This window comes from Haliaeetus leucocephalus, unplaced genomic scaffold (genome assembly GCF_000737465.1).
Source record: "Haliaeetus leucocephalus isolate CR32 unplaced genomic scaffold, Haliaeetus_leucocephalus-4.0 Scaffold450, whole genome shotgun sequence".
Taxonomy (NCBI): Eukaryota; Metazoa; Chordata; class Aves; order Accipitriformes; family Accipitridae; genus Haliaeetus; species Haliaeetus leucocephalus.
The window spans coordinates 5061351-5074368 of NW_010972886.1; the positions used below are offsets into that span (position 1 = coordinate 5061351).

Genomic DNA, 13018 nt, shown 5'->3' on the forward strand with positions numbered 1-13018 from the left:
TGATTCCAGCAAGAGCTGACATTGCTCTCAGAGGATATATTTCCAATCCTGGACTCAGAAGGGAGTTCAAGCTCCCACATCCAGGTGGGCACCTCAGTCTGACAGCACTATTTTTTTTTTTCTTTTGGTCATTTCTGTCACAGCCTAAACTGTGAGAAAGGATTTCCTACCCCCTTGTGGAGTCCACAGGCAAAGGCAGCTTTCAAGAAAAAAGTCAACATCTATTACTAAGAAAGGGGTAAAAAAAAAAAAGTTAAATCCTTGGGTTGCAACAACACCAGCTGAAAACTTTTTGAGAAATAGATTGATTTATTTTTGCAAGCTCTGTGCTGATTTTTATTTTATACCTTAATACTGCAGAGCACTTAACAAGTATTTAGCATAAAGTCACTGATATAACCATGGTTCTGAAGGCAGGCGTGTTTTGCAGGTGAAGGAAGTGAGCAATAACATAAAACATCCAAATGGCAATTATCTGGAGACACTGCAGTAGCATCTCCAAAATAAATTAATCAAGATTTAAATTAATGGTTTTGGTTTACAGGCATTAATTTTTCTATTCAAGATGAAAATACGCCAAAGAAGCCAGATAAGTTCAGGTAAATTAATGCTCAATAGTCAGCATCCAATTTTCAGTTATAATGTTTTTTTAACAAAAAAACCCCACAACATTTTAATCGGATTAAGTGAAAATTAAGTAAATGAAAGTAACTGTTCCAAGAAACTCCTGACAAAAGGGCCTATACAGCTGTAACTGTAATATATTAAACTGATTTATTTATTCTTCCATTTATATAACCTAATGAAATCATCTTCCCACTGGATCAGCTGCGAGTCAGTCTTCGTGGCTACAGCAGCAACGAAGCATCAATGAAGCATTACAGAGAAAACCCACATACAAAAGGATGTGCAGTTTCTCAAGAGACGGCCATGAACCTTTTTAACAATATATAAACAAGAACATTCCAGTTTCTCTTGTAAGAAAGGAGGAGTGCTTTCACTCATGTTTTTACTCACACATTTCCACCAAAATGCAGGATGGAGGAAAAAAGCACTCAAAGGAGCCTTGGATTTTAATAGGGATATTTAAACACACCAAAAAAATTGATCTGGGGTGTAGACCGGAGCAAGATGGAAAGGCAGGGGAAGGGAGCCTTCTGAGGCAGGAGGGGAGGGGAAAACAGGCAAATATTTGCTTGACTCTGACCGGGAGCAGCCTTCTCTCGCTCCCTGCCTGCAAGCAGAAGCTGCAGCTGCAGCAGCTCGCAGGCGAGGCCAGCCGGGAGGGGGGCAGCTGGCCTGTGCCACCGGCCCCCATCAGCATTTTCATACCCGTCAGCTAGCGACACCTGAGCTCCATCCTGCGCTTGGGATCCTGCCCTCAGACACTTTAATTTCAGAGCCTGCGCATGGCCAAAGTACACTGATGCTGCAGGTACCTGACATCAGTGGAGCTAAGCGCCAGATTTTGTCCCCTCATCCTTCAGTTCAGATGCCGAGGGACAGAAGTGACAGTCACAGCACTTGCGACAGTCGCATTTGTCTCTAGACCTGACACTGTAATCATGATGGTTTAAAGATGCTTCTGAAGATATAAAGATATGTTTTAAATAAATCAGGAGAGGCAAGATTTGACCAAAAGAAAGGACTGCGTGCTCAAGAATGTCTTTTTCCCAAAAAAACCCTTTCCCCTACAGATCTTGTTCTTCAATGTTTAAGCAATTTTGTGTCACCTAGTTTTCTGCCCCAGGATTGGTTGTGTTGCAATACTTTGGCGAATACTTCATGCTGCCAAATCATGACTTCATCTAGCCTCTGGGGCTCACAGCTGGTGTAGTATTGCTTTGACTTTGTTAAGATTTTAGGGTTAGAAATGCAAGATACAGTTAACAATTTAGGGCCTAGAAATGCAAGACATGGGCTTTGCCCCTGTGCTGTGCACACGTACACAGGTGGAACCGTCCTGTCCAAAACAGAGGGAAATATATCTGTGACTGCTTCCATCCATCATCTCCAGCAACCTGCTCTCCCACCAAATTTCTGGTCTGCTCCATAGTCAAAACTGACTTTTTCTCAGTGTCATGTTATGCCCCACAGTGCAGCCAGCTCCATCAAATCGTGCTGGTACCTTGGGGATCTCTCCTGCAAACTTGACACATCTTGTGATGACAGTTGTGTGCAGCACCTCACTGTTCTGTCTGATTTCTCTCTCTCGACTGTAATTATACCATCTTTGACCCATTGCATTTGTGCCAGACCCAATACAGCATTACATCACCAAAAGGACCATCCCTATGATAGAAGTAATTTTCTTAGATAGCACGTCAATTTTATTCTTGTTTGCCTTTAGCATGGTTTTCTCACGGTTAAATACTGACAGTATTGGAGAATATATGGCACCTATTTCCTGCAGCAGTTTCTGTGTTTCTCTCATACTTAACAAATGCTGAGAAGTGCTGGCTTCTCCCTTTGCTTCCTCTTCTCCAGGCACAGTGATGGTAGAGATGCAAGTCTACATAGTTTCTGTAGCAAGAAAACACTGCAGAAAACTTAACAAAATTCTGTGTCACAAGAATCAGAATTCCTTCAAAACCAGAACAAAGTAATGGAAACACCATGCATAATCATGGGAATTTGGCAGGGGCAGGGGGGTGGGGAGGTTGGTTGGTTGGGTTTGTTGTTGGTTTTGGCTGCCTTTCTCCTAACAGTTGATCTTTTTATTAACTTCTCGGCACTTAAGGGCTTGTGCAATGCCACCTGCTGGCTGGATTATTTCAGCTCTGCCTGCAGCCCCATCACTTAGGGTTTATCATCTGTTACAAAAAACCTTTGAAAACGGTCATTGCAGGTGCAATATTCAGAGTGCTATTTTCAGTGTACTCTACTGCCTTCCTGTAAAAACTTGGTTAACTAGTCACATTCTTTATAAATGAATTAGCAACTCCTGGAATTACTTTCAGAAAACTTTGCAAATATTTATATGGTTCTTTTATCTTTACAGTATGTGCATATACTGTCAAATACAATAACAGGTAACCTATGGGTGGACTTAGATTCAGCAAGGTAATACAACATCTGAAGAAATGTTGTGTCCGGGTGCTAGGAAAGGACCAGCACACTGACAAAATATACAGGATACATCATCCAGACTCTCTGCCGTGTGCACAGAGACACAAGCAACGTGGCCACAACACTGAAGAACCATTGTGTCCAAGGGCCAGCGTGAACTCTCATGCTTAAGCCGCATGAGGTAATTATTTAGATATCATTGTCTGAAAATTAGCACCCTAGTCGTCCCGATCTATTAGTCAAACTTTCCAAACGAACCAGGGGAGCAGAATGGAGCCGAAACACTTTTTCCAGCTGAAAACACTCCGTCATCTTTATCTACTCATAGGACTCCAGACACAGTCTTACAAGTGCTGATAAATCAACCTCAGCCTGCTTTTATAAACACAATTTTTCATTCTGTAGCTGAAAAATATCTTAAACGTGGGTTGATTTAGGGTATGATGGTCTAGCCTCTGAACAACTGCCTTTCTCTCCATGTGCTGCACTGCACTGCTAATGAAAATAAGTTACCATCAAAACAGTCATCTATGAAGGTGGGTACATTCCCTCAGAGGAATTAAAAGTTAGATTTTTTAAAAGGGAGTAAATCAAATATAAATAAAAAGCCCCCATCATATTTGTCAAAGGTTTCATGGGCAAAGCTTCAGTTCTGTCTTCCCGGTGGTTACTGCACTGTGCCCTTTCCCCACAGTCAGGACGCCAAAGTGACGGTCAGGTGCTGCCACGCAGCTGCTCTGTTGTCCGAGTACAAAAGGAGTGTGCTCCTGTTTGGTGATGCAGGACATTCCAGTGCATCTGGCTTTTCTAATGTTATTCTGGGCAAAAAAGTGATTTTTATTCCTCGTTGTGACAATTTAGCAGAAATCAGTATCTCATTCAAGTAATGCTACCAGCAGTGCAACATTGCCAGGTCAGACAGGAAGAAAATGTGATTCTACAGGATTTGAAAGTGGTGTTTGATGCCCATGGAACAGCCCTGGACCAGAACATCCCCTCTAGTCTCGCAGGCCCCACACCAGCTGGGCAAGAAATTGTGGGCAATTACATTGGCCATTTCTGCTTCCTTTGGTGGAAATTGCAGGGAGGGAGTGATATCTGCCCAGTCTGGGATCAGCGGTCTGGCTGCAGGTCAGTGTTGTGCAGGTGCCTTGAATCAGCAGAAGACGAGTGATAGGGATGTCTGTTTTAAGCTGCCATGTGCACTCCTGTTCCTTGCCCAGGGGAGTTCGGTCACCTCTGTCCACTTTGTGCCACTAAAAAACTGCCCAGTATAAAAAGGCAGCTTTGCGTGAGCCACATCCAGGTGGTTGAAGGCCATTTGATGCTTTTCACAGGCTGGACTACTTGGTGGCTTGTATTTCAGTATTAATACTTTGTTCATTTTGTTCTGCCAGTGCTGTGCAGTACACCACCTTACTTCTCCCTCTCCTTTCCTTTTTTACCAGCTTAAAATATCTTAAGTTTCTAATTTTTCTTCTGAAATGTGAATTAACAGGCCCTATTGACATATTGCTTGTTTTGGTCAGATTATTCCCAGTTGACATGTGTTTTGCTCAGTGCAAACAACAGCAAAGGGAATCAGGAACTCTGGGGAAGGGCTATATTGGTTGTACCTGCAGCCCTCTTTTGCAGACTTGGGATTACCTTTAATACCTGTTATTAATGAATTCTTCTGCAGAGAACTCTTGAACCAGAGTATGTCACATTCAACTTTTTGTATTGTATTTTGACTTTTTTCTGTCATACCTTTTACAACTTCTCTGCTGCATCACTAAACACTAAGTTCACTAAAAACTGCTCTTTGGGTTCACATTCAGAAAAAAGTTTAGACAGAAAAAAATGATGAGAGGGAATGTTTTGAAGATGATGAAGTATTGGGATTTTTCACTTTATTATGATATTAATAATTTCAAATTTGACATAAATGGAAAAAAAGGAGACAATAAAAGGATAACAAGATCAATAAACTGAAAGAAAAATGGGGTTAAGACAATCCTAGACTGAAACAAATATATGATTTTTCAATTTCAAAGATAACAGATAAAATATTTGAATTTATTAATTCTTTTTATTAAATTCCTGAACTAAAATATAATTTTTTACTCCTTCTCTAATCCACAGTCTCATTGGTTGTAATCCTTCAGCTGACTAATTTGGACAAAGATGCTACAGATGGGGTCAATGGCAGAGAGCTCTTCTGTCTCCATCTTCACTTCCACTTTTAACAGTTTAAGGTGGCACAGTTAACTTACAGAGGTACTGTTTCTAAAACTGCTCATATACGTGTGTCCTACATGAGCACTTGAATGGACAGAACACAGGCCAGTGTAACCAAGAGCAGGAAAACATAAAAGCAAAAGTTACACAAAACTGGGATACAGCAGGTGGAACAATTTCTTGTGAGTGCTATGGACAAGGATTTTCCATAGTTACAAAACTGAAGGCCAAATGATGCTATTTGTGTAAAAAATATTAAGAAAAAATACATACCGCACCCTATGGAGACCCCCTGTCTGAATGGAGGTGGAGTGCACTACACCTGGCAGAATTTTAAGCTGGACTGGGTGAGTATTTACTCTACAAACATTTCCGCCACTCTGCAGTAATGATAAAACACTCATATATGAGACCCTGACTTCTTCAGAGATGGTAAATGCTTACTACTACAAGGGAGAACAAAAGGCTGCACTATGGGCTATACAGCTGTAATACATGTGACGGAAGATTTGAGGTTTAGGTTCACTAGCTCAATATAGGTCAACTTAGTAAGCCCACAGCATTCTCATACTATTATATTCTTTTTAGGGATCCCAGACTGACTCTCCTGGAAGCTGTGAGGAAAAATTTCATGGCACAGGGGCACTGATGATGGCCCTCTTAGAAAGTCCGTAATCCTTTGAAACTGTCTTGTTCTATTTTAAGGAACTCAGAGGTTACTTAGAGGAATTTAGATCTTAGAGGTTATATGCAGCAGTTTCAATGAAAAAAGATATTGGCTATGCATGTCTTCACTGCAGATCGAACCATATCAGCACACTTATCCTTCTGGGGTTTTTGTGTTTTCCAGTGGATTACTAGGCTGCATAGTACATTCAACAAAAGTTCAGCTTTAGACTATACCCAGCAATTTTGATTCAACAGCAGCTGAGCAAGTGTGCATTTAAACTTCTTCTTAGAAAATGGCAATTTTTGCCAAATACACAACAGTCTCTCTATGCCCCTAGGGTATATTAGTCACCTATAGGGACTCTCTCTCCATCTGGTTTATATAACATCTCACGCTTTCCACTCAGGCAGTAGGCATGTACTTAGAAAAGGATTTCAGTGCATTGCAGTACAGCTCCCACTCTACGAAAAGAGATATTTTACCATAAGTATTCCTGATTTAAAAGTTTATGGAAATAAAATTAAGAGACATTTGTTATTATGTTTTGTTGCTGCTGGGAAGGATGGGAAAGGTGGGAATAATTTCCAGCTATTATACCAGTCATTTCAAGAACAAAAACACATATAGAAGAATGTCATGTATTTAATTGTAATTGTCCCACTGTTAAAAATCATACCTTTCAGTTATCTGATTTATTAAAAAGACTGCTGGAATAATGCACTATAATCCATTAATATTGTATATTTCTTACAGTTCAAATTAAAAACTAAGTAACTTAAAACTTAAATAGCAATTTCATAAGTAAAAAGCAGGACCAATCTTTAGGGCATATAACAATATTTCTGTCTGCCTTGCTGAATACTTTTGTCATCAACACAATGGATATCCATATATATCCCCATAGCCAGAACACTATAAAATGAGCAACTTGCCCTGAGGGGTTTTCCTTTGCAATCAGATATTACTTGTTTCAGAATAATCACTTCACAGCTTCTACATAATAAAAAGAATCGTAACTAAATTGGAACTTCATTTCCAGGGAAATTCACAGGAACCAGTGTACCATTATACCAAAGTCAGCTTTCAAATCCCTTAGGGAGCTTTGGCTTGCAATGCCTCTTACTCAGCTCTGGTTTGCCTTCTAAGGCAGACCTTCTTTTTGTTGACTGCTTGCCCACACACCTCTGGACTTGCTGCATTTCCTGAACTATTTGCGGTATTGGCTGAAAGAAAACAAAAAAATATAAAAAGTGATGCCACAAAAATTGAATACACTGATCTAGAGCTGTTTTATTTCAATAGAGATATAAAACAGATAAATCAGGCTCTTTTTTTCTCTTGAAATACGGAAACTATGCGATGGCTTTAATAAAAGTACTTGATTAAAAGACATCTCTCCCTCTAACCTGGCTTTTTGTTACCTTTTTTTCAGGTTAGTGATTTGGCACCTCTGCTGGAAGGCGAATCCTTTTCCAGGCTTGTGGCAGAGCCGGGGTACGCAGTGGGACCTGGGCAGGCTTGGTGTGAGCTCAGCCCGGGTTCCCAGTGCCGAGAAGGGGATGCTTGTCTTCTTGTGCTACGAGGCGAACGGCTCCTGCTACAGGACCTTACACCCCTTTGGGGTCCAGCTGGCCATTTATCTGGCTTGTGCCTTGGGCACACTGATCACGGTGCTGGGGAAGCTGCTTGTCATCATGTCGTTTCCCATTTCAAAGCCCTGCACAAGCCCACCAACTGCCTGCTCCTCTCCCTCGCCCTTGCTGACCTCCTCCTGGGGCTTAGAGTATTATATCTGCTGGTATTTTGGAGATGACTTCTGTAGGCCGCACACCTTTCTGGACACACTCTTCTGCTTGACCTCCTTACTTCACCTGTGTTTCATCTCCATTGATCGGCACTGTGCCATCTGTGACCCTTTGCTCTACCCCACCAAGTTCACCATAAGAGTGTCCTGCATTTACACCGGGGTGGGGAGGGCAGTGTATGAGGCTTATATACATATACATACCTCTGTCTTCCTCTACACTAAAGCAACTGCAGAAGGACTGGGCCGTTTTTTGCGAGACTTGCCTTGTGTTGGTAGCTGTCAGCTGCTGTTCAACAAGATCTGGGGGTGGTTGAACTTCCCAGTATTCTTCTTCCCTTGCCTCGTAATGGTAGTTCTGTCCGTAAAAATATTTACTGTGGCTAACAAGCAAGCCAGGCCGATAAACAACATGAGTATGAGTATCAGGTCTCAGCTACACGTAGGAGAGCATCCAAAGCAGCAAGGACTCTGGGGGTAACTGTAGGAGTCTACCTCCTGTGCTGGTTGCCCTTTACTATTGACACCATGGTAAACAGTCTTCTGGATTTCATTACCCACCCCAGTTCTGTTTGACCTAATTTGGTTTGCTTACTTCAGTTCTGCCTGCAATCCCTTGATCTATGTGTTTTCCTACCGTTGGTTCAGGAAAAGCTGTGAAACTAGTCTTAACTTGTGGGGTCTTTTGTTCCAGGACACCTACAGTAGGCTTGTACCAGGGATGACCAGAGCCTTCATGTGCACTGTAGAAAATATTATAGACTATATCATAACATTTCTCATTAATATTTTTCAACATCCACTTAGCTGGTATTTCTCTTCTTATTTTCTAATTTTTTTGAACAGCTGGCTTGGGCAGATCCCCAGTTGAAATAGACATGCCATTCTGTGACTCACCTTCCACAACATTTGTCCCAGCACACACACCTTATTAAAGTCTTGTGTTTGTTATGTGATGCCGACAAGAGTTTGAAAATTGGCTGTAATCAGTTCCAAAGAGGGCCGTGTCCATACTATTCCCCAGATATCCTGAAATAGTTGCTGCCTGTTTCTGAAGAGACTTTCTTCACAGGCAATTGCCTAATTTTTACACAAAGCAGGTAGTGCTGATTTACAAAGTTACATAGGGTGTATGTCAGTTTTTAAATACAAAAAGGCATAAGGATGCAACTACAGGTGAGAGCAAATGTCTGCCTAAGCTAGTAGCAAACAGTAGAGGAGAGAGCAAGGTTATATTGATATTTTTTACATTATTTTTCTAGCCCACAGGGAGGCTGAAATGATGGAGAGAGGGAAAAGCAGAACCCAGAGTACTGATGTGTACAGTGACAGTGGCACAGCAAACAAGTGAGAAGGAAAAGCTGCTAAAACTCTGGGAGTAGCCAGGATTGCCTTCCCGATTTTCTGACACTGCATTTTGCACCTATCATTTAATGATGTTTTCCTTGTCTTAAAACTCCCCCTCTACCCCCTTGCCTTTGATGTCTGTTTGGTTTACCTAGCCAAATTCTGTCAGGATTCCCTTGCGTGGTTTGTTTTTTTTTCTTCTCCACGGTTTCAAAAAGCAATGAAGGTAATTATGAATTGTAAAATGAGAAGGAGGAGGAGCTGTAAAATGAAGATTGAAACTGAAGACTGATTGCTCAACAATGACCTCATTTTACGAATGAAAATCTATTGGATTCTATTAGACCTAGTTGCTGACCACAAAGTCCATAGATTTTCTTATTTTTTGTATCTTTCCTTCTGTAGATTTGTATTTCATTATCTGAACAAAACATTGCCATTTAAGTTTGTACCCTTTATAACTCTATCATTTCAAAATGGTCTGGCTGAAGTTAGAAAGATTATGTATTTGCAGGTACTACTTAACAGAAGTCTGGGCTTTGAAATAATAATGTCAGGTCATTTCACTACTGCCGATGAAAGTATAATATGGTCTTTGAAAATTAAAGAGAAAGGCAAAGAAAGATTTGCAAATAAGTTGCTAGTAAACTTTTTGCTTGTTTTTAAGGAAACATGATCAATATTGGGAAGAGAATCTTTTTCTGTTTATTTAAAACATATGCTACCATGTTAATCACTGCTGCTGAAGAGCAAGCACCAGCCTAAATAACATGCAAATGGCCAATACAGGTTTTTTAAAACAAATAGGTTCTACTGGCCATTCTGCAATGTAATTAACCCATAAGCTTGTTCAGGCTGGAAACCATCACCCATCATAATTTTGTACAGCATTGAGTGTAATAGGAACTTAATCTCATTTCAGGTTCTGGAGCGGGTATTTTAATTAAATTAGCAAACGGTGATGACGACAACAATAACAGGAATTCCTGATGGTGGAATGCATCGGTAACAACCACCTGGTTAAGCTCTGCCAGGCGGTTTGCCATCAGTACCAAATACTCGCAGCATTGCTCTTCCTATCTAAAGTTAGAGGCGCGCCAGCGGATTGTGATAGCAGAGAATGAAATTTGCCCATAAGGTAAATTACGCACCACTTAGGCACCGCTCATGCCTTGGAAAGAGGACACTCATCAGGAATACGAGGCCAGGGTTGGGCTGCTTCCCCTTCATTTCATCATGCATCAGGCAGGCATGGGGAGCTGTACGGAAATGAGTGCCTCATTCCTGTGTCACCGGCAGCCCTGATGTTTGTGCCACCCACCCTGCTGAGCCCGCATGCCTGCTGGTTAGGTGCCAGGACAGGAGCAGGAGGTGGGAGGCAGAAATACAGAAACAGGAAGGTGGGGCAGATTCAGATACTGGGCTAGGAGGAAGGTGTGCTCTTTCAAAATCACACTATGCTAGTGTGATTTAACTTGCAACTCTTTCAAACATCAGACACCATACTGAGTATGGATCCTCAAACAGTGTGTGTTTGAAGTGACACCCCTTTTAGTTCAGTTTTACACACAACAGGAATATAATTGGCAAATACTCTGATCTTCAGTCAGTGAAGATCCAGAGCATCCTTTGCGGTACGCTGTGCCTATGTATTGCAGGGTCTCAACGTTTTCCCCTTTCTTTCCCCAGAGCTTTCCCCATTTCGTTTAATCAGCTGAAATCTGATCACTCTCCAAAAGCAACAGGAAAGGTAAGCGAACACATGATTCTGAACTCAGTCCCCAGGTAACGCTGGTGTGGGAGCTCTAGAAAGAAGCTAATGAAATGAGTTTAGAGACAGAATTGTGTAGCAGCACCCTGTTTCAGCATCTCTGACCATAACACTTAGAGACAGCGTCTTTACAACTCCTGTCCATATGCCATTGCTAGCAGAGGAAAGCATGCAGAAACTGAAGGATCCTCCTGTTTTACCTAAAAGGGTAAAACAGAGCACGTTCTCCCAGTCAATGGCTTTTCTATAGGAGTTAACCAGTATCTTCTGAGGACATACTGTGCTCTTAGCAGTATCTGATCAATAAATAGGACTTTCTGGATGGTCTATTAACTGTATCTTCATAATTATTTTATATGATTATATTAAAGAGGCTACTTAAGTATTTTTGTAGTACAGACAACATTTTAATGAGAAGTTTGTTTTATAATTCAGCTTTTCCTCCCCTTTGCTGCAACTGGTTACTTTAAAGAATCATATCACAAAGATTTTTCAGTTAAGTAACAATAGAAGGTGGATGCTGATGGTAAGTGAGCTAACAGCAGGTGAGCACCAGCATTTTGTTCATAAAACACCCAGCATCTCTAGGAAAGCATTAGGATACCTCTTTTCCAAAGCATAAGAATGAACATTGATCAGTGATGACTGTGTATTACCTCCAAGTCTCAAAAAAAATACCAAAGTGGTGATGTGCAGATAAAGTATTCTCACTGATGAAGGGTCACTTCTTTTAATGAGAAGCACATGTTTGAAATCAGATAGCAAAAGATGGATTGTTTTCTTGAGAAAAACTGACAGTGAACTCAGCTGAAGGTTTATAAAGCAAGAGTGACCGGGCTCAATCAACAGAGTTTATACAACAAACACTTGGAGATAGAAATCAAGGCGAGGCCTTAATTCAGAAGGGATGTGCATTATACTCTCATTAGTGCACTGTCTAGTTGGATCATCTTGGATCAGCTCCAGTATGTCAACAGCATGGGGGCAAACTCCTGCACATGTAGCAGCACTAAAATCATTGCTAATCAAAATAGCCTATTAAAACTAGAATGAGGATGTATACAGCATTCCTGCAGCAAATAGGCATATCAGAGTATTTTTTTCTTTGGTAACTTTAATTTATGAAAGTGAGAAAGGGACATTTCCAAGCATCAATTAACATAAGAACTAGAGGTAGGCATGCAAGTCTCAGGGGCTATGTTGTGTCGCCTTTCGGCACGCTTTGAGACACCTCAGGAACCACCTATGTAAAGGGTAGTCTCGTCTCTTTCAGGCCTTTAACTCCACTCTACTGTGTTGGCAGTTTATTGGACTTTTCTACTGACGTTGTTTGGTTAGGATGTTATTCGGGTTTCGACTGCTCTAGTTATTTCTAAGTCTTAGCGATGACCGAGATCGATGACGTGGCAGAAATAAACTTATACTTCCCAACTGCCGCAGCTCTTCCCTAGGCAAGGCTGGGCTGTGTGGAGGAGACGGCGTTCCTAGCCGTCGGGTGCTGCGCGCTGTTTGCTCTGCGGTGTTTCGTGCACAGGGGGGTATCCTGCAGATGAAGCAGCCCGGCCCTGGGGCTCGCGGGAGCATCTGGTCCTGTAATGTTCCCTTGGAAGAACCGGGGAGGATGCCAAAGGGCCCCAGCCGCTCGTGTGGAGGCGTCCTCGAGGCTCACCTGCTGCTTCTTCCCGGGTGTCCGGGCCAGGAGGAGAGCGGGTTCCGCCGTGCCTCTGCTCCCCTCAGCCCTGGCTGCCAGGCGCGGCCTGCTCCTCCCGCGCGCCGCGGCCACGGCCGGCGGCCCCGCCAACGCACCCGCCGCTCCTCGCCGTTCCCGGCACCGCGTGCCCCCTCTCTCAGCAAAACGTTGCAAATCTCGGCATTTACGGGCACCTTTAAATACATCCGTAATTCCCCACTCACTTTCCTCTAAGTGCCGCCTCCCATTTACAGACAAGGTGACCAAAACTGGAGGCGGTGCTTCAGAGCGGGATATTAATGTGGTAACATCCTCCTTCTCACTGCAATACCGTTTTCCCCTCGGTTCCCGAGGCAACAGCACCTTTTCCTTAAATTACGCCCCCTTCCCCCCATTCTTTCCACTCGCGCGGTGCTGCGTGCGGCTGCCCCCCTCCCCCCGGGAGCC

The 13018-nt window shown here is 42.4% G+C and overlaps 1 protein-coding gene across 1 annotated transcript in view; it reads left to right on the forward strand.

The window, feature by feature from the left end:
* Positions 1–5570: 5570 nt before the first annotated feature.
* TAAR5 (trace amine associated receptor 5) overlaps positions 5571–13018 on the forward strand; it is a 15079-nt gene continuing 7631 nt past the window's right edge. Inside the window, 9 exon segments of the mRNA XM_010575037.1 lie at positions 5571–5636; positions 5878–5960; positions 7392–7651; positions 7654–7747; positions 7749–8190; positions 8193–8321; positions 8323–8467; positions 9026–9110; positions 10800–10860. Of these exon segments, the coding sequence (XP_010573339.1) occupies positions 5571–5636; positions 5878–5960; positions 7392–7651; positions 7654–7747; positions 7749–8190; positions 8193–8321; positions 8323–8467; positions 9026–9110; positions 10800–10860 (1365 nt within the window).